The 21,270-nt window shown below is 43.6% G+C and overlaps 1 protein-coding gene across 1 annotated transcript; it reads right to left on the minus strand.

Annotated features, from left to right (window-relative positions):
* Window positions 1-2,786: 2,786 nt before the first annotated feature.
* SMARCD1 (SWI/SNF related BAF chromatin remodeling complex subunit D1) lies at window positions 2,787-15,371 on the minus strand. Its single transcript, XM_072134559.1, has 13 exons — window positions 15,093-15,371; window positions 12,329-12,519; window positions 11,454-11,496; window positions 11,245-11,367; window positions 11,036-11,158; window positions 10,590-10,706; window positions 7,428-7,529; window positions 7,176-7,337; window positions 6,992-7,089; window positions 6,780-6,915; window positions 5,771-5,893; window positions 5,594-5,695; window positions 2,787-4,325 (listed from the first exon to the last, which is right to left on the minus strand). Exons 1-13 carry the CDS (start codon window positions 15,246-15,248, stop codon window positions 4,272-4,274), a joined length of 1,530 nt encoding a protein of 509 aa, XP_071990660.1. The 5' UTR covers window positions 15,249-15,371; the 3' UTR covers window positions 2,787-4,271.
* Window positions 15,372-21,270: the final 5,899 nt, after the last annotated feature.

Below are 21,270 nucleotides of genomic sequence, written 5' to 3' on the forward strand. Positions count from 1 at the left end.
CCCAGAATAGTGTCAGACACAGTACTGCAGCAGGATGTGCCCAAACTAGGGTCAGACACAGTACTGCAGCAGGATGTCCCAGACTAGGGTCAGACACAGTACTGCAGCAGGATGTCCCAGACTAGGATCAGACACAGTACTGCAGAATGATGTCCCAGACTAGGGTCAGACACAGTACTGCAGCAGGGTGTGCCCAGGCTTGGGTCAGACACAGTACTGCAGCAGGATGTCCCAGACTAGGGTCAGACACAGTACTGCAGCAGGATGTCCCAGACTAGGATCAGACACAGTACTGCAGAAGGATGTCCCAGACTAGGGTCAGACACAGTACTGCAGCAGGGTGTGCCCAGGCTTGGGTCAGACACAGTACTGCAGCAGGATGTCCCAGACTAGGGTCAGACACAGTACTGCAGCAGGACGTACCAGACTAGGATCAGACATAGTTCTGCAGCAGGATGTGCCCAGAATAGTGTCAGACACAGTACTGCAGCAGGATGTGCCCAAACTAGGGTCAGACACAGTACTGCAGCAGGATGTCCCAGACTAGGGTCAGACACAGTACTGCAGCAGGATGTCCCAGACTAGGGTCAGACACAGTACTGCAGCAGGATGTCCCAGACTAGGGTCAGACACAGTACTGCAGAAACGGAAAGTTAATGTTCCAGCTCACCAGCCTCTGTAGCCACAGTCTCCTCGGTTCATCCCGCTGCAGGAGGCATGGCAACATGTAGAGAAAAAAATGCAGATCCAGCTCATGGAGATCTTGTGAAGTAATATTCTTTATTTGCACTTAGGTGACATCCAGGTGTACAGAAATAAAAAGTCTATGCGTTTTGAACTTATTCATGACTTGTGTCAGCTACAGAATCCACAGACCTACAGTACTGCAGCAGGCTGTGCATGAACCCTTCACCAGGTATGCAGAGCCATTGCATGAGGTCACATGATGGCGATATACATCATTATCCTAGGAAAGTCACTATTTTACAGACGGTTCAATGGCTGCTGAAGGTTTTCTCCACCTAAGTCTATAGTAGTGAGGGGGGGGGGGGGGTAAAAGTCTCCCTATTCTAGTAGGTGGGGGCAGAAAAAGTCTCCTGCTCCCTCTCCTCTCCATAGACTTCCATGAGCAGCATGCAACCTCAAAGTGATTGCAAAATAAAATAATTTATACTCCAGTCCCTTTATTCCAGCACCGGGGCTCTGGTCACTATTAGTCTAAGGATGCTCCAGCTTATGGGCCTTCTGGATGTAACCTGAATTATACATTCAATACATCAATAGTTGAGATTACAAAGTCTCTCATATTTAATAGTTCTGATCACCGCCCCATGTCTCTACCATAAATGGAGTATCTATCTCATGGAGTGATTTCCATTAAAATGGGATTTACTGTAGGACTTGTAACTTCACGTCTGAGGACGTTTAATAGGAGGAATTCTGCCAGCATAACCAGGTCACGCTGCCGCCTAAGGAAACAGCCTCACAGACAGCTTCCCTTCTCAGACTATTCACCAAATTCGTGATAAAACTTGTATTGAATATTACAGATGATACAGCAATGTCATATTTGTCACTATTTAAAGGAAATCTACTCAAAATCCATGATAAACCAGGAACACTTACTCATAGATCCAGGCACTGTGACTGAGCACCTTCTTATATTTGTTATCTATGGCCTCCTTCATTCATCAATTAACTTTTAAAACTATGCAACTATGCCAATGATCCAGGTGGTCTCCTTGTGTGTGTTAAAAGAACCCCTCCATGCTGCAGCTTCATAGGCTGTTACACTGTGCATGAGCACTTCCCCCCTCCTGCGCCGAAACTTCCTCTGCTGTAGCGAGATTACAGCAGGGGGGGGGGGGGGGGCAGTGTAACAGTCTGTGAAAGTGAATCTCCAGCACAGAGGGGCTCTGGTAACACCCCCAGAGAGCATTTCTGACTCATTGGCAGAATACTAAAAGTTGATTTTAGAAGGAAGGAGGCCACAGATAACACAAGATTATCAGTCACAAAGCCTGGATCTAAATCTTTGGAACTCCACCACCAGGATGAAGGATTGTAAACCAAGCACACTGACATACTCTGTGTCTCCTCTCTGGCAGGATTTGCTCTTTTAGCTTCTTAAGCCCTAGTTTTTACGAAAATAAGGTTTTATGCATATGAACCTGCAGGGCTCCATTGACGTCTATGGAACCCGGAGCCTCGGAGGTTCATTTGCTTCACTTTTTAAAAAAGTTTTTCATTAAAAACAAGGGCTTAAGAAGGTAAAAGAGCAGCAGATCCAGTCAGACTGTTGGGTGCCCCCTATGCCATCATCCTTGTAGATTTCCTTTAACAAAATGATGAGGCAAGTTAAAACGTGGGTCTTGCTTCATTTAATAATTTGGGAACATAAAAGATTGACGAACACAGCACTCAGGTATCTCCACCATTCCAACTCACTGTCTATAAGTGCGCTGAAGATAACAAAACTCTATGCTCAGCTATTTCCTACACTCCTGTAGTATTAGAATGGAGCAGCAGGACACATGCTCAACCCGCTGCTTCATTCAATCACCGAGAACGGGCCCCCCGCGGTCTGTTCTCATGATGGGTCAGTCCCCCCTCTAATAAACTAGGGAAGAATAAAAGTTGGTACAACCCCTTTAACAGGAGAGGCATTCTGGCATGGATTTCTACCCCAACACCACTATTTCTTATCCATTGTCCTCCTCAATGGTGTGAGCCCTGCCCAAGTAATTGTAACCCGCCCCTCCAATGACAATGGCACATACCGCTCATAATCAGAACTTGCTTTTATTAAAACTTGGCAATGACTACAAGATACAAAACAATATTTTGGTCCATCAAAACCATAATCTGCTGAAAAATAAAAAGGCTACATCTTATGAGAATAGAGGTGCTCGGGGGCACATTCAGTGAGGAGGTTGGAGAGCTTCGAGGGATGCACCCTGCAAAGCCAAGCAGCATAGTGAGAGCCCGGTCCTCAGACTGCAAATGCTGTAGAATATTACTGTTATATTATTAACATTAATATTAAAGTTACTGTACACTCTTCTGCACAAGAGTCCTTCATTATTGAAATCTACTGACCACTTTCCCAGTCCAAAGACTTGTAACCTTTGCAGCTAAAGAAAAAAAAATGGAGGTACTTTTGTCTAGAAACCATATAATGTCCCTAATAACAGGTGTGAAGACATAATACATGAACAGCACTCCTGTTACACAAGGGATTTTTTTCCCTGTTAAAGGGGTTGTCCAGAGGTTGATAAACATGGCTGCTTTCTTTAAAAATAGCGCCACCGCTGACCATGGTTTTTGCTGGTATTGCAGCTCATCTCTATAGATAAGATTGGAACTTTGTTGTAATACCACACACTACCCATGGTCAGAAGAGAAGCGGATTTTGGAAAACAGCAGCCATTTTGTTTCAACCTTAAGTCAGTACTACTTATAGGCAATCAGATACACTATGCCACCATTCATGTGGCCATGTCTGCTCCCTTCAACCATTGGTTAATTAACTAATGTGACAATGCAAGATGGACCCACATGGAAAAGGTTGGATGGTTTGGTCACATGCGGCTGTGTTGCACCCACCACCATGAGTGTGTATAGCACAGTGATGCAGGGAACCGATAGCTGACTGGCAATGACCTAGGGGAGCATGTTGGGTAGTAAAGCACATCTGATCGACCCATAAGTTTCCATAAAACTCATTTATTTGAATAATTTTGTGGCAGCCACAATGTAGAGGCAGCCGTCTTAATGAATACTCCGCACCGGGCTGCATCCGGCTCCTACAACGAGTGCATAACAAATATAGGTCCATGTATAGATATTAACCGCTACTTTATAGATGGTAGGAGAGCACACAAACAGTTAATGGCTACAAAAGATAGAAGTCAGTGATGTATTTTCTGCATTTGGGGAAGGGTAAAGGGAAAATACTATGTTAAACATAATGAATATTACACAGAAAAAAAAAAAAAAAAGACACATAGGGGGAAGTCTAAAAATAAATGTACTTGATCCTTCAGAATATAACACAAGTCTAGCCCTCAAGTATTTTCTGCTCTTTAATATTGTAACATCTGAGGACAGTATAAATAACTATTAGTGTGTCCTTATTCCACTTGTCAGTCATTTCATAGAGGCCTCCGATCCCGAACAATCTAGAGCAGCTTCCTAAAGCCTCAAGAAGATGCCGAGATGTTGGCTATACGAGGTACGCTCTGTTCAATACATCCAGAAGGTTTCTTGCTTTATGTATTTCTAATGCCCAGGGCTTGCTCCAGCTCCTGACGTCTCTGCTGCACCTATGGGGAGAAAACAATGATTAAAGGGAAGGTTTCATCAAAAACTGGGGTTCTTTAGGACCACCAGATAAAGTTATCCACTCCATTAAGCCTTAGGAAACAGGAATACTAGTGTCCTCCAAATTAGGAAGTCATCGGCTTGACTCCTGGTTGTAGCATTGGAATAGTACACAGAACCGAGCGGAGCATCTCCTGTTCCTCCGGTGGGCCAGTCCAACAATGACTAAGGCCGAGTATGATAGTCATGATAGCAGGGCATTGGCAGGAGGACAAGCATGCATGCCACACGGATCAAGAGAATGTCAGTGTATTAAAAAAAAAAAAAAAAAAAGCGATCAATACCTCAAAAATAATACCAGTGAAATCTTTATGTAATCTTACACAAAACAAGCCTCAGTAATGCTCTTGATTTCTCCTTAAGTTTTTTCTTTTGAACCAAAAGAAAATTTGTGCATATGTGGGGTCTCCTTAATTGCACTAACCTAAAGATTAATTTTAGTACTCTTATAATGTAGGATGAACTGTAAAACTGTAAAAGAAGTGGCATAGGTTGTAATTTTACCCTAAAAAAGAAGCCACTGGAAAAATCTGCCTGCAAAATAAGCTCTGTGTCACATGAATGTCCTGAAACAGGTCTTATCCTCAGGAGGTTAAAGCATAATTGTTAAGTAACTGACAAAAAAAATTGTTTTAGAACAACTGCAGAGAGAAGCTGCTGGCTTCTTCCTAGCCTTAGATACACCCCAGTATATCTATCATCCCTTCTTATAAAATAATATTCAGCTATGCCTGATTCCTGGCTGTGACATCAGCAAAGGGCAATGAGGTCAAAGCACTTATATGGATCAGGACAGCATGTTTGCAATTGGACGACATGCTTGTGACATCACTCAAGGTCCTATTTTCTTGCACTCCTCTCCTACAGCCAGTCCCAGCTACAGTAAAACCTCTGCTAGCTGCTAAAGACCTGCAAAAGTTTTTATACAACTATACAGTTGTACGTTAAACACGTTGGGGACCTGCTGATCTAATTGCTGGTATAGACATGAGGTCTGTTGTAATTTGGGGAGTGCAGCAGCATGGTTGAGCACTTGTTTTATGGCACCGAGTACTACAGCAACTATTACTGGCAGTGCCATACAGGACGAATGGAGAAGCAGCGCACATGTACAACTCTAGCAAGGATCACTAAAACTACTGTACAGTCTGAACCACTATATTTTAAGTAATGCATTTCCATCATTGTTCCCATTTCTGGAGAAACATACCTTTGAGTAGAAATACCGACATACAGCCTCCTGAGCCCAGGGCTGGAAGTAAAACTCTGCCCTGCGTTCCTCTTCTGGATTGCCCACGACATCGGTCATAGTCTGCAGAAGAGAACATGATGAGAGCACGAACTTTGAGCAGTAGAGACTATTACACATCAACCTTAGGCCACTAACCTTGAGGTCCCGGCACTGAGACTGAAGCCAGTCATTGATGAATCCTTGAGGATCACGGGCAAAACTTAACATGAACTCCCTCTGAATCTTCAGCTGATTGATCGTTTCAATGGTTTCATGGATCTGGAAAAAAAACAGAAAGCAGATTATGTTGGTTCCCATGTATATGGACACTAGCTAATCTACAAGCCGGGAATTGCTATTTAGGCAAATCTCTACTATCCATGTGTTGCTTCAGAACTAAACTACGCTCCAATTATTTACAGCTTCACCATCTACTAGGGACATTTTAATGTAACAAGCGGAACGGGCAGTAAAACTGAGGCGGTGGTAACACAAATGAAAACTGCACAACGGGGAATAGTAAGTGCATGGACTGCACCAGTGCAAGGAAGAACGACACCAGAATACAACATGATACATACATATTAAAGACTCAACTACAGCTTAAATGGATCAAATTGCAGCGCGCACACATACATATCAATTGTAAACCAAACAACAAGGCCAAGTGTGTAGTTATAGAAAGGAGTTTTCCCGCTTTAAAAAAAAAAAAAAAAAAAAAAAAGACTATGTAACTACAGCAGCCAGGACTACAGGGTGATTATTGAGGAGCCGCGGGTTTAGCACAGTGTGCCTGAGGACAGTATGCAGACCCATCTCATTGGGCCACTGCACCCTTTGCTTGTTGTCACAATGGAGAGAAAGCAGAGGTAAGCCAAATATGTTGGGGACCCCAAATCTCAGCACTATAAAGGTTTGCTGGTTTAGTGTCCTAAACTGCATAAGCGGTTCCCTGTTAGGTGCTTAAATGGGGTTTTTAATGGGAGTTCTACAAGTTCAGATTTTTTTTTCTAATTACATTAAATAAAAAGGTTTTTAATCAAAACATTTTGCAGGACAATCCCTTTTAAGGTGCAGAAAGGCCCATGTTAGATTGTACTTTAAGCACAAGCCAACATGAACCATGAGGAAGATCAGGAACACCAGGAGACGTCCACTGCGTTACCTTGTTATCTAGAGCGGCTATTTCTTGCTGGCTGGAAGTAGAGAGAAGGAAGGAATTCATCTGCGTTTTTAGAGTATCATCCACTTCCACATCGATATCGTAACAAGCCGTCTTCTTCTGATCATTTGGATCCACACTGGGAACACAATACAACATGGGTGACAAGGCCAGGGGAGCCATACAGGCAATAATAGAAATAGGATCCAGTTTACCTAATGACATGATTGATAATGATGGGCTCCGGTGGCATGAGGAGAGCATGGAGTCTCTGAGGAAGCTCGGAAAACTTCATCCGCTGAGACTCAAAGATCTATGGTGGGAAAATGACGCTATGGTGAGAAACTTGCGAGAGAAAAGGCAGATACGGCAGAGTCATTGTACAGAGAGTGTCCCCACCTGTTGAAGGTACTTGTCACACAGTATAAACTCTCGTTCATGTGGGTCCTGAAGCTTATGGGTTTTGATATACTGCCATAGGGCTTGGATGATAACCGGACGGGTCTGGGTGTGAATACCAAGAAGACGAGCCAAGCGAGGGTCCAGCTTAAACTGAGGAGGCTGAGAAGAGATTACAAAATTATACTCATGTCGCCAAATGCTTCGACATATTACTGCAAAGTGCAGAGATGACAAAGTCTGCCAATATACCTGATAATCCAGCATCAGTAACACTGTGCAGCGCACATTGACATCCCCAGGACGTTTCACCTGAAACCCATCCGTCTCCTGTGTGGTCGGCGTCCTGTGCCACTGCAAGTAACAGACAAGTAGATGGCGTTTAGGGAGGTCAGATACACAAAAAGCATTATGAATTTCTGCAATCTTCTCTTTACGTGTCTACATAATGTCTAAGACAGACGGCTCCCAAATTCTATTCACTGGTGGGCGATATGGAGGAATCCACATCTTATTTAACCTACAAATATGTGTAACCTCTACCATACAAATGGGAAGTCAAGATGTGCAATGCGATTTCTCCAACAGGTCACGTATTAGAGTTTTTTCCCCCTAACTTATATAGGAAAAAGGGTTTTTCCGTTATCGTGATCTACTTGTCCTCACATCCAGCATGTTGACCCTGAATGCCTCCCTATAAAGCTGTTAATATTACATAAGTACAGACTTCGGGACTTGGTATTGCGCCAAGAGGCAAAGCACAGGAAAAGCTCAGCAGGCGATGTACGTGAGCGGCATGGAAAACAATGAGGACATCCTAGCATTTTTCTTGAAGAAACACATTTTGGCCAATCCCTCTGGGCATCCAGAATATCATGTTAAGTGACTTCTAACTACTACATAGACATCATATAGAACAGCAATGCTGGGACTTCTCATTGGTAACAATAAGCATTTCTAAAAGTGATTGTGGTAAAGTCTCCTGATGCTTCACTAATAACGCAGTGTCAGATCAGTGTATAGGTCTGCCCACTGTATCAATTGCAGCATTAGAAGCAATGCTGAATCATCAGGTGTCCGACACCCTCTAATAAAACATTGGTTACTCATCCCAAAGCCCAATAGGAACCCAGCGCTGCCACTACACTGAGAATGGAGCCCTGGAGCCGACTCCATTATGTGTTAGTTCTTCAGGTATACTCAGAAAAGAATAGGTAACCAACATCCCAGCAAAATGTGTTTTTACTCTTTTTTTCAATTCGCATCTTTCGACTGGTGTCAGTATGGAGAATAGAGCATAAAGGATCTTTACAAATAAAGAAAGAGGCTGCGGCACTAACACACGCACTGGCAATCTTGTAGACATCTTTGGAAAAGTAATATTGTAGGATGGCTCAGCATATAGCACAAAACACCAATGATACAGTGCCCCCTAATGGCTAGATTGAGAAGTTACACTGCCCTTAAAGGGGTTGGCCACTTTACCTCATGTGGTTTGTAATGTGTGTAAGTGTGGGGGGGCAGAATATGAGGTAATTTACCAATATACATCTAGTAATAGTTCTGCACCACTTTCTTGATATGTAAAGTGAAGCCTCCTGTCTTTTACCTCATCAGCCAGACATTCCTGTCCATAAAATGGCTACAGATGGAAGGTCATGTGATCTGTCCGTGAACAATCGAAAGTTAGAGAGATCTAACTAGATGAAGTATGACCCTCCATCTGCGGCCACTTTATGGACAGGAATCTTTGGCTGATGAGGTAAAAGACAGGAGGCTTCACTTTACATATCAAGAAAGTGGAGCAGAACTTTTATTAGATTTAGATTAGTAAATAACATAATATCCTGCCAACCACACATTACAAAAAAACATGAGGTAAATTGGCCAACCAGAATCAACTGATGGTGGACACCTAGCACATGTCAGCCTGATGAAGTGGAGTCTAGTGCTGCCTTCCTTATATTCAGGAGGGCTCGCTACTTGAAGAAAAGTGTCCCCCCCCCCCCATACTAGGCCATCTTAAATTTATTCACTCCTTGCCTCCTGTCCCATCCATACTCCACACAGAGAACCGGTGACATCACCCTGGCTCTGCATGGAACATTGTATAGCGCATGAGCAAAATTAACAGAGACAGGTGACATCACCCGGAAGCATGTTATAAAGAGCAATTACAAGACAAGTATCCCAGAATAGCTCCAACAATTACAGATCCTCCACCTAAAGACACTATGGGTATACCGTGTCCTAAAATGCTCACATCAAAATATAAAAACAAATGTAGTGAATGTAATACAAAAAGTCCAATTGTCTGAATCGCTTTTTTCGTCACCAATAAAAATTTGTAATATATTTAAGAAAGTGTTCAGCCTAAAATGGCTGTCCATTAAAAAAAAAAAAAAAAGAAAAAAAAAATTACCCATAAAACCTCTAAACAACTTAGAATGAAAAAGTTATGGATGTCAGAATATGGCGTCACTTAAAATAATAGAACTATATTCGATTTAGTTTAAAAGGCCCACAGTGATGGCCATAAAAGCTGCAACTTTATTTTCTGTTAATCCCACTGCATTCAGAATATTTTTTTACCAGCTTCCCAATACATTTAATATTTAATGGTGCTGCTAGTAATAACAATTTGTCCAGCAGATAACAAGCCCTCATAGTTCTGTATACAAAGAAATTAAAAAAAAGCTTAAAGGGGTATTCCCATCTGGGCATTTAAATTTAATTGAATTCATTTGCCATATATAAACATTTCTTAAATTAGATTTTATTTAAAAAAAAAAATGTTACTGTGTGAAGATAATTCCTCATAAATGTTGCCATGTTGTCCCTTAGAAACCACATAGCTTCCTTGGATACGACCACCTCACATTTTGGCAGCGGTGGCAAGATATGCGCTATCCTGACCACCTGGATTCAACACTCATTACTACAAGACAGCTGTGGTGTTATGCAGTAACTCCCAGACATTTCATATACAAAAACTTTTTGTTTCTTTGTGCAATCCCACCAGCAGAGGTGGTCGTATCCAGGGACACAGTCTTGTTTCTGAGGGACCATATGACTACATTTATGAGAAATTATCTTCACCCAGGTACATTTTTAATGATATCTAATTAAAGAAATATTTATATATGGCAGATTAATGAAACTGGATGTGAATGCCCAGACGAGAATACCCCTTTAAGTTTTTGAAACGAGGGAATGAAAAATGGAAAGGGTTAAAGCACAAGTTGCATTGGACAGCAACACATGAATTGGGTGACAACAACATCTTGTGGGACTTGCAGTTTTATTTTGAGCATCTACAGCTCTTGTCGTATAGGTGACCATTACTTACTCGGGCATGTTATATAGTAATGTACACAGATTCGCAATGACTGCAGCTGTGGGTTGGAAACTTACCTCCACTAGATGATTATCCGGTCCATACAGGTCCTTGTCTAGTTCAATAACCAGAGACTTGAAGAAGGATGAAAACTTCCTCTTCTGTTTGGTAGCATCATATTTGGACAAGGCTGCCTGCAAAACAAAATGGGTTATCACATGGAAGGTAACGTGCGCTCTGCCATGTGGAAAGACAGCGCGGATCACTATACTAGGAGCGCTTCACATTATCTTGTGCTGGAGACACGTCGCCCTTCACAGGAAGCAGCGTTACAAAGTCATCTCCATGTAACAATCTTATCTCTATGGCTTATGCAATCACTGCCATATCTAGGACAATCACCTACTGTTATTCTCAAAGATATAAAAGTCTCAGGTCCCAGTGCTCGGACCCCCCCACCTTTGACCTACTGAGGTCAATGGCTCCAAAGCTTTAGGTGACTTATCCTACAAACTCCACTTACATCCTCCAGTAGACGGCCCTCTACACGCAGCTCCCATGAGGCCACAGTTCCCTCTCCATCCTCCGCATCGGACTTTGCCGGGTTAAATGTATTAGAAATAAAGATGCGAAGTTTCCGTTTTTGCTATGAAAAGGAAGAGAGAATATATTAAAGGTCTCGGCAGAAATCTCCAATCCCTTTCCATTTAGAGATATGAAAAAGTAGAATACCTTGATCGGCCTTTTCAAAGCTTCCTGAATATCAAGACGTTTCCTCATAATAGTCTGATCCAATTTCCTTTCAAAAGCCAATAAATCCATGTAAGCCTGAGATTCAGGTACCAGCTCCCGGATCTAGAACAAGGACAAGGCAGGGATGTCAGTAATAAGCGAGCACGGATCCAGATTTATTAGCGCTTCATCACTCTGCCTATACTCACCCGCTGAGGTAGAATCTTGTCCGCCATCTTCTTCTTTTTAGCACTTTAAAATAGAAATGAGATCAGTGAAGATCATGTCTTCCCCTGGAGCAGTGTCATTCACCTCGCTTCATAAGTACTGCTACAATAACCACCTCTGAGCACATAAAACCGCTCCTACAGACACGCACCGCTGCAGAATCCCATTAAAGGGACACACAGGAGCCGATGCTACAAGACTATGCTCCCAAAATTACACACCAGGTATGCGACTTACAAGAAACAGCTCATCCATGGACACATTTTAACCCTTCATCCAGATAAAAGGGTTAAAACACGCAAGATTACATAAACGAAGCGATGCTAGAAAGAACATTTCATACCATAACTGAAGCAATGCATAGTTTAATGGGGTTTAATCTGGGGACAGTAGTTTTTACTACTTTTACAGCAAAAAAAGTATATTGGAAATAATTAATGGAACAAATAATCCACAATACACCAACTAAAGGGATTTTAACGCAACCATAGAACAGGTCCTCCATAGTAGATGGGTGGTGGTTTAACAACCAGAACCCACCAGCTGTCAATAGGGAACACGAAGCAGACAGCTCCGTTCTCGGTGTAGTGGTTAAACAGAGTTACTACAGCTTAGATTCAGACTTTTTTCAGTCACTCTGATAACAGTCACATTTGCCACCTGTTCCCTTCTCTGTGCATCATCTGTTGATAACAACGAACCTAGGAATACAATGAAAGAGTCATGCTCCTCTCTTCAGGCCGAGCACCATGCATTATTCAATGCATTAGTTTTGACTGGAGTGTTCCTTTAAATACATCAGGGGGCCAGAGTGAAAAGACTTGACTTGCAGAGGACCAATCGATAGTACTGTTACCTGTGATTCCTATTCTGAGCGGCTTGCTGCTGCTGCACTTGTTGTATCTGTTGAGGTGCGGGCCGCTTACGGGACTGGTCCATGCCAGGCTGAGCCATTCCTGGACGGGCAGCCGGGCTTCCTCCATAGCCTGGCGGACCCATGGCTGGTCCCTGAGGAGTCATTCGACTGCCTGGAAGCATTCCCGGGCGCTGCATGAAGCAAGGAGAGAGTTAGCTCAGACTACTATCAAACACATGGTTACAGTTTGTCCTGTTCTCTAGACGCCCTTCCAACCAGTTCATTGATGGAGTGTACATTAGTAACAAGCGATGACCAATGGTAGGACCAGGTGTAAAAACGTATTGTAGGCAGATTGATAGGTCATAATAGTGAAAACGGTGGGAGCTTGACACTAACACCCCTGCAAAACAGCTAATTGTAAGGCCTCCAGCTCTCTTGAGGGAGCCAAAAACACACTGTTCCATCCACTGTGTAGTGGCTGTGCCTGGGTACTGCAGCTCTACTCCCTATGAAGAGATGGGAGCTGAGCACAACTCCTGTGCAGATCTCTGTGGCTCCAAGGGTACGTACTATATCAATTACACCTGTAGTAAGAGGTCATGGCTTCCTTTGTACTGGTATTAGTCACAGCAAAAATCCACTATTGTGGCTGTAAATGGTTGTATGGTACTAGGAGGGGAAAGGACACAGACAGACATTCAGCCCTGATCCATTCACAGCAACCCAACCAGTGGTTCCAAAAATATATTGCCAACAAGCCATTTTCCCAATCCCGATAGAAGGTCAGGTACAAGAATTCTACTCCATTATATTACGGGTAATGTGTGGCCATCACTTTTAATAAGCATACACCCCCATTACAGTAACTATAGCAACTACAGTAACTATGCCAGAAATTAAAGTATGGAAGTATGGAATTTTTACACTGTAACAAGGTAAACTAGATACTACCTCGGTGGATGCGGTCATGCAAAACGTTTTCCTGGCAGAGTAAAAAATACTCATACTGGAGTCCAGTGGGCTGTCCCACCAGTGATTGAAATCTGTATACAGAGCCTCATATGAATAGAGCGAGCAGTGATATAGACCGGAGTTATGTTGTAACACCTGGATGATTGATGTTGTTCAGTGGTTAGAGATATATATATTTATATTTATTAGTAGTGTACATATAGTGTAGCTTATTACAGAAGGCCCATCATACAGGAAGCTATGATAAAGAAAAAAAATCTTAATGTCTGTGCAATATAAATTGCTATTAGTTGGCAAAGGATTTCTGATCAAAAAGCAGAGCACGGGGTCATTCAGACGGCATTTTTGAGGTCTGCATGCAATTTTTTTTGGCGGTTGTCATATTGACCCATTGATTCCTATGAGTCGGTTCACACATTCGGGTTTTTTTTCACAGATGTGCAGACAGTGGGGCAGCATGCAGTATTTTTTCTCACATTTGAATCTCCATAGAAGTCAATGGATACAAAAATAATGGTGGACACACCAATTTCTCAACTGTTGCTAAGCAACCCACTGGGCAGGTCAAAAAGAAGAATAGAAACCCATCCTGATGAAATACGGATGTGGAAAAAAAAAAAAAAAAAAACGGATGTAGATACAATACAGACTGAACACGGACATCACACGGCCCCAAAATTTTTGCAGATGGTCAGCGGATAACCCCGTCTGAATAAGCCTTATGGCTACCTACCCACAAACATGTGCAGCCTGTGGATGATGGGCCTGTATGTTGTCCTGGTCCAACAGGCTGTACGGAAATATTATGCAAGAAGGTCCGGTCTTGTGGATTTAACAGTACTGATGCGGCCACTCTGCATGATATTTCTGTATAATGCAAGGACTCCCGTCCGTGTGATCAGGTCAACATATGGGCCTTACACGTTCAGGTGAAGGCAGCCTAAGGCTACATGCACTCAATTGCGGTTGGTCCAAGAAGCTCAAGCCGAGGACCGATTTTACGAATCAACTACAGATCAGAGAGATGGGAGCTTTATAGTGATAGATGGCGTCCCTTATTTTCAGCTGTAGTCAGGGGTACAGTCTGATGAGTTTCTGCATAGAAAAAGGGATTCCGTGGATCATATCAGCCTGATGTCCCATCCTCAGCAGTGTAATCGATACACAAGATCTGGCCAGTACATGGCTCGTGATTCAAGAACTGGACACTGTTGTGTGCCGTCAACTTAATTCGAAATAGAACCCCAAGGAGAGACAACAAGTCCCCTTTACACTCCAACACACAGCGATTACCAGCTCCCCCTGTATATAGATTATGGTTACACGCTGTGGATGGGGGCATATAAAGCAGGGTGCTGCTCGTCTTCCATTATATCGCAGGAAATCCAAATATTCTGGGAACCTCTACACCCCAGCAGCTAGTGCTCTTATAACATCATGAAGGCCAGGAGATGACTTTACCCTATGCCCGATCACATCGTCCAGTTACAGAAGATAACCGCCGCCCTCCAGACAAGTTTCTGGTACAGGAGACTATGGACAAATTTCTAGCACTGGAAATCCTGTGTGTGAATGTTCCCTCGTACAGATGAGTGTCCGCGGCCACAATCCAGCACAGATATCCGGAGACTCATCTCTCTTCCATAGGGACCAATGCAGACAGGGACTTGGTGCGATAGCCCTGCGGTACAGCCCTCTTCGCCTCCATCACTCACACATCCCCAGGAGGCAGAGGCTGCGCCTCCCCCAGCATCACACCTCCACATCAGCCCTACACCCTCTGTCTTACCGGGTAAGCTGCTCCGGGCATCGGAGAGCGGTACATCCCTTGTCCCGGGGCGGGGCCCATCCTCACAGCTGGGCCTGGTGTTCCAGGTCCCATAGGGGCCCCAGTTGGCCCGGATCCTCCGGGAGTCACCGATTGGAAACCAGCCCGCGCCGCCATCGCTTTGCAACAATGGGGCCGGAACCGGAAGTCCCGCCACACAAGGGAGGCCGAGCTACTGGCAGAACGGCGCTAGAATGAAAAGCCGGCATAAAGAAAAGCCCGGAAGTCGGCTCCCGCCATTTTGGTTGTGGGATATGCACGGAATGATGGGTATTACTTTCAAGTCAATGAGTCTGCTTCCCAGCGGCCATTTTGGAAACTGGCAAATGCAACGACTTTTATCTTTAAAGCAATTATGTGACAGCCCGCCTGTGCCCTGTCATACCCACACGTTTATAAGCAAGCGGCTACAAGCTGGACAGCTTATCATAATACTGTAACGCTAAGGGTGGTATAAGGTTTAGCGTGACAACGTGTAAACACCGGCCAGAAACAGAAATGGACGGCGTCATTTTTTTGAAAAAATATTTCCGGTGGGTCAGAGGTTAATCTCTCCTTACAGATTTACTGAATGAATGAATTCAGTGATAAACTCCTCGGCTCAGGGTTTGCCGAGCAGAATATAAATGTGCACATGCGCACTTCAGTGCTGCGGGGAACCTCACAGCGCCCTCTGGTGACTGTGTGTTAAAAAACCGTGACGTAATTGTTCTTCCCGCCAAAATATTTGCTGCGCTTCTTGCAGTGATGTAGATCGCCCAGGCTTCAGTATTTTATTTTTGTGGAGCTACACATTTCCTGTGTGTTATATTAACCCCTTAAGGACGCAGGGTTTTTTCGCTCATTTCTCGCTCTCCACCTTCAAAAATCCATAACTTTTTCATTTTTACGTGTACAGACCTGTGTGAGGGCTTATTTTGTGCGTAACAAATTTTACTTTCCCGTAATGTTATTTATTTTAACATGCCGTGTACTGCGAAGCTGAAAAAAAATTCCAAATGTGGAAAAATTGAAAAAAAAATGCACGTGCGTCACGTTCTTGTGGGCTCAGTTTTTACGACTTTGACTGTGCACTCAAAATAACACCTCAGCTTTATTCTTTGGTTCAGTGCGATCGCGGTGATACCAAATTTATATAGGTTTTATTGTGTTTTAATACATTTTCAAAAATTAAACAAATGTGTACAAAAAAGAAAAAAAAAATTTTGCCATTCTTCTGAAGCTAATAACTTTTTCATACTTTGGCGCATGGAGCTGTGTGAGGTGTAATTTTTTGCGAAATGAACCGTCCTTTACATTTCTACCATTTTTAGGTCTGTGCGACATTTTGATCATTTTTTATTCCATTTTTTATGTGATGTAAAAAGGTGTCAAAGTCGCATTTCGGACATTTGGGTGCCATTTCCTGTCTCGGAGGTCACCGCCGGCCGTAACCGTTTTTATATTTTGATAGATCGGGCATTTTGGGACGCCGCAATACCTAATGTGTCTGTGATTTTTACTGTTTATTATGTTTTATATCAATTCTAGCGAAAGGGGGGTGATTTGAATTTTTAATATTTTATGAATTTTTTTTTATTTTTTAAACTTTTTTTTTTCTTTTTTTCCCACTATTTCTTAGACCATCTAGGGTACATTAACCCTAGATGGTCAGATCACTCCTACCATATACTGCAATACTTCTGTATTGCAATATATGGCATTTTTGCAGCTCATTCATTACAATGAGCCACTGGCTCATTGTAAAGAATTGGTTGCTACCATGGCAACCGATGGCCCGCCCACCCCCGATGACGTTCGGGGGCGCGGCGATCGGAATAAAGATGGCGGGGCCCGCGCAACGCCGTCTTTTAAATGCCTACGACGACTTTGTCGGCGGCATTGAAAGGGTTAATAGCCGCGATCGGTGCAAGCACCGACCGCGGTTATTAGCGGTGGGGGTTTACTGCAATATGCAACAACCCCCACCTCTGTATGGAGAGGACTCAGCCCGTGAGCCCTCTTCATACATTCCCTATACCTCTGCGCCGTAGAGCTACGGCGCAGAGCGTTAAGGGGTTAATGATATCATTATAATAAGTAGCTAAATTTTTTTTTACATTCAAAGAGTTTTATTGAATAACAAGCCGTAATAAAGTTAAAACAATGGCATGACAGTAGAGTGACAGCGGTGTAACGCCTTATCGGGCAAGATGAAACCAGTAGCCATATAAAATTAGTGCAAACAAAAACAAATCAGGAACAGTACAGACATTCTTATTACATTAGATGGGTAATGCATGAGGAGTCAAAAAAAAAAAAAAATTATTGGAAAAAGGCCGACGGCACACATGACGTTTTGAACCTGTGTTTGGGCCGTTTTTAAGAAGTCCATTAAAAAATGAATGCAAAAAAAACCGCATCAGTTTTTGACCCATTTTAATTTACATAATTGGTAAAACCGGTCAGAAACGCGATAGTTTTTTTTCCCTGCGCATGCTCTTTTTTTTTTTCCTGTGTGTGCGGCCATGCACCATTGTTTTCTATGGCTGTGTGTCGTGTGTGAATGTACTCTAAGGCCGTTTTTATAATGTAGCTTTACATTTTTTTTCTTCTAACCTGACGGCTTAGCCTTAGGACAGTGGTGGCGAACCTATGGCACGGGTGCCAGAGGTGGCACTCAGAACCCTTTCTGTGGGCACTCAGGCCATCACCCCAGGACAGAGTTCACCAAACAGGACAAAATCCACAGATTATTCCTTCCTCCCAGGCAACTTAAGAAATGCTCCCATCAGCGCTATTTTAACCCCTTCCCGACACGCGCCGTACTAGTACGGCGCGCGCCGGGTCCCGGTGCATGGAGAGGGCTCGCGGGCCGAGCCCTCTCCATAGCCGGTAAGTCTTTGCTGCATATTGCAGCAAAGGCTTACCGGTAACACCCGCGATCGGTGCTAGCAGGGGTTAAAGAAACACTTCATTGATTGTGTGGAACTGCAGGAAAAATGAGAAGGTTTTGACAGAAAAACTTTGAAGGTCATCCTGCTGGACCCACAATTCTTCTTGTACAGAGAGACCCTGGAAAGAAGCTACAATGATGGGCTGAATTTGCCCTCTTTCTTTCAACTGTATTGGTGGCCTCAGGGGGCCAATACAATTGAAAAATGTTGAAGAACTGGTAGCAATAAGTTACCGCCAGAATGCCATGTTGGCACTTCACGGTAAATAAGTGGATTTCGGTTGTCGTTTGGGCACTCGGTCTCCAAAAGGTTCGCCATCACTGCCTTAGGATATGGCATAGATAAAACATTATAGCCAGTCATTGAGACTCATAGGCTTGCCATGTGTAATGATCTCTAATAGCCAGCAGATGGCAGGCTATTAGAAATCATTGTAATATTGCTATATACTGCACTACAGTAGTATTGCAGTATATAGTTTTAGCAATCGAACCCTGCAGGGTTAAATTACCCTGGAGGATCTGAAAAAAATGAAGCTAAAAAAATGTCATTGCGCCCCAAAATGTCCGATCTATCAAAATATAATATTGATTTTTCCTATTTCCTGTAACGGAAAGTAGCACCCAAAGTTGAAAGTGCCACTTTTTTGCCATTTTAAAAAATATATAAAATTTGATAAAAAGTTATCAAAAGGCCATACAGTCGTCAAAATGATAGCATTAAAAATGTCATAAAAAATGTTGCAAAAAATGACACCACCCACAGCTCCATACACTGAAATATGTACAGGAGGTTTTCATTTTTGTAAATGTATGAAAACATTATAAAACCTATACAAATTTGTTATCCCCGTGATCGTACCGACCCAAAGTAGACATGTCATTTGGGGCGCTCAGTTAACGCTGTAAAATCCAGGCCCCACGAATACAGCGCAAATGCATTTTTTCATCATTTTCACTGCATTCAGATTTTTATTTTTCCGCTTCCCAGTACAAGGCATGGAATAATAAATATTGTCACTGTAAAGTGCAATTTGTTACACAGAAAACAAGCCCAAACACAGCTCTTTACAGAAGAATAAAAAAGTTATAGATTTTTGAAGGTGGGGAGTGAAAAATGAAAACACAAAAACGAAAAAGGGCCACAACCTTAAGGGGAAAGGGGTAATTCAGGCTTGTATGGTTTTTTTTTTTACTCGTGGAGTGGGGAGGCTGTAAAAACACGAAAGCAGTTGTAATAATAATAATAATCTTTATGTATATAGCACCATCAAATTCTGTAGCACTTTACAAAGTTGTACCTACCCCCTGCTACTCTGGGCCAGCGCTGTGCCCTCATCAGACCCCGTTTCTTTGTGTACAGAGATACAGCAGTGCTGTCACCACTACAGCGCTCCCTGTGCAGCCTCTGGGAATGGAAGCTCTCAAAGTTTTTTACAGCTTATGCCGGGGATTTTTAACTTCCATAGCCAAAAAAGAGCTGTTATGAGGCAGGGAAATTGTGAGGCCTCCAACCTTTGCTGCATTTACAGTATCATCTTTTATAAAATCTGAAAACATGGCTTAAATTAATTTCAAACCCCTGCTGTATGCAGATGGGACCTGAGATGGGCCAATGAGTCATTATCATATTCAGCTGTCCAGCTTATTCATGAGTGGGAGGCACAGCCACACCCCCAATGCCTGTAAAATGATGTGACACTCCTGGTGCTGGCACCCTATGCAGCCTGTGTTATGAGATACTCCTACACACATGACTGACAGCCTGTATAATGATGTGACACACCTGGTGCTGGTGCCCCCTGCAGCCCGTGTGTGTATGAGATACTCCTATACACATGACTGACAGCCTGTATAATGATGTGACACTCCTGGTGCTGGCACCCTATGCAGCCTGTGTTATAAGATACTCCTACACACATGACTGACAGCCTGTATAATGATGTGACACTCCTGGTGCTGGCGCCCCCTGCAGCCTGTGTGTGTATTAGGTACTCCTATATACATGACTGACAGCCTGTATAATGATGTGACACTCCTGGTGCTGGCTCGTCTATGTGTCCTGGTGCTGGCGCCTCCTGCAGTCCAGGTGCTGGCTCCTCTATGTGCTTCCTGGTGATGGCGCCCCCTGCCACCTGTGTGTGTATGAGATACTCCTATACACATGACTGACAGCCTGTATAATGATGTGACACTCCTGGTGCCCCCTGCAGCACGTGTGTGTATGAGATACTCCTATACACATGACTGACAGCCTGTATAATGATGTGACACTCCTGGTGCCCCCTGCAGCACGTGTGTGTATGAGGTACTCCTATACATATGAATGACAGCCTGTATAATGATGTGACACTCCTGATGCTTCCGCCCCCTGCAGCCTTTGTTATATGATTGGCCTAATAAACTACTGCAACAATAATGTCAAGCAGCATAAAGCCTGGTCAATCTTGGTCAATGATGTCTCTGGATACAGAACCATCAATTACAGTGAAAGGGGCTTTCCGATGAAGACAGTGCTATAACAGTGTTATAATTTCCACCTCCCTGACTTTATACATCTCACTTCAAGGTAGATTTTCTAGATGATGCCCCCACACTGGGCCAGGAAAGAGACATGATCTAGAAGGTGTTCAGCTGCTCGACAACATATGGTATGTCACGGGTGACCCTGCGATCCATGTCTCGGATCGCGTGTAGACCCATGTGCTGCCCGCCCCAGTCTGGTATCATGGTGCGCGTGCCCCCGCGATCCATGTTGCGGATTGCGGGTACACCCGTGCTGCACCGCTGTCTTTTGCAGCTGTTGCCCAACTCCCCCGGGTCGGGACTTACCTGTCCCGGCTCCTGATGGCTCCAGTCCCTGGGTCTGGTCCCGCTCCTGCTCACAGACTAGGCCGCACGCCAGACTCTTCAAGAATTTAAAGGGCTAGCGTCCTCCTTATTGGCGCTGGTATTTCCGGCTCTGCTATATAGCCTGCCGTCTCCCAACATCCCCTGCCGGATCTTCAGGTCATTCTACTGAAGAGAAAGCTTTCCTGAGCGTTTTCAGACGCCTCCATGATTCCTGAGCGTTTCCAGATGCCTCCGTGTTCCCGTGTTCCTGTGGTGTTCCCGTGTCTACCGAGGGGTTCTTTTTAATGTGTTGACAGAAATGGTTACAGAGACCTGATAACACGTCTTCTTAAAATCTGTAATCCCAATGGG

Source organism: Engystomops pustulosus, chromosome 2, assembly GCF_040894005.1.
Source record: "Engystomops pustulosus chromosome 2, aEngPut4.maternal, whole genome shotgun sequence".
Taxonomy (NCBI): Eukaryota; Metazoa; Chordata; class Amphibia; order Anura; family Leptodactylidae; genus Engystomops; species Engystomops pustulosus.

What these genes read in the sequence shown, in the direction of transcription:
- SMARCD1 (XM_072134559.1), bottom strand. Translation starts at nt 15,248, where the DNA reads ATGGCGGCGCGGGCTGGTTTCCAATCGGTGACTCCCGGAGGATCCGGG. An exon ending in TACTGATGCTGGATTATCAG is followed by an intron (nt 7,338 to 7,427) that starts GTATATTGGCAG and finishes ATCTCTTCTCAG; the next exon opens with CCTCCTCAGTTTAAGCTGGA. An exon ending in ATTATCAATCATGTCATTAG is followed by an intron (nt 6,916 to 6,991) that starts GTAAACTGGATC and finishes TTGTGTTCCCAG; the next exon opens with TGTGGATCCAAATGATCAGA.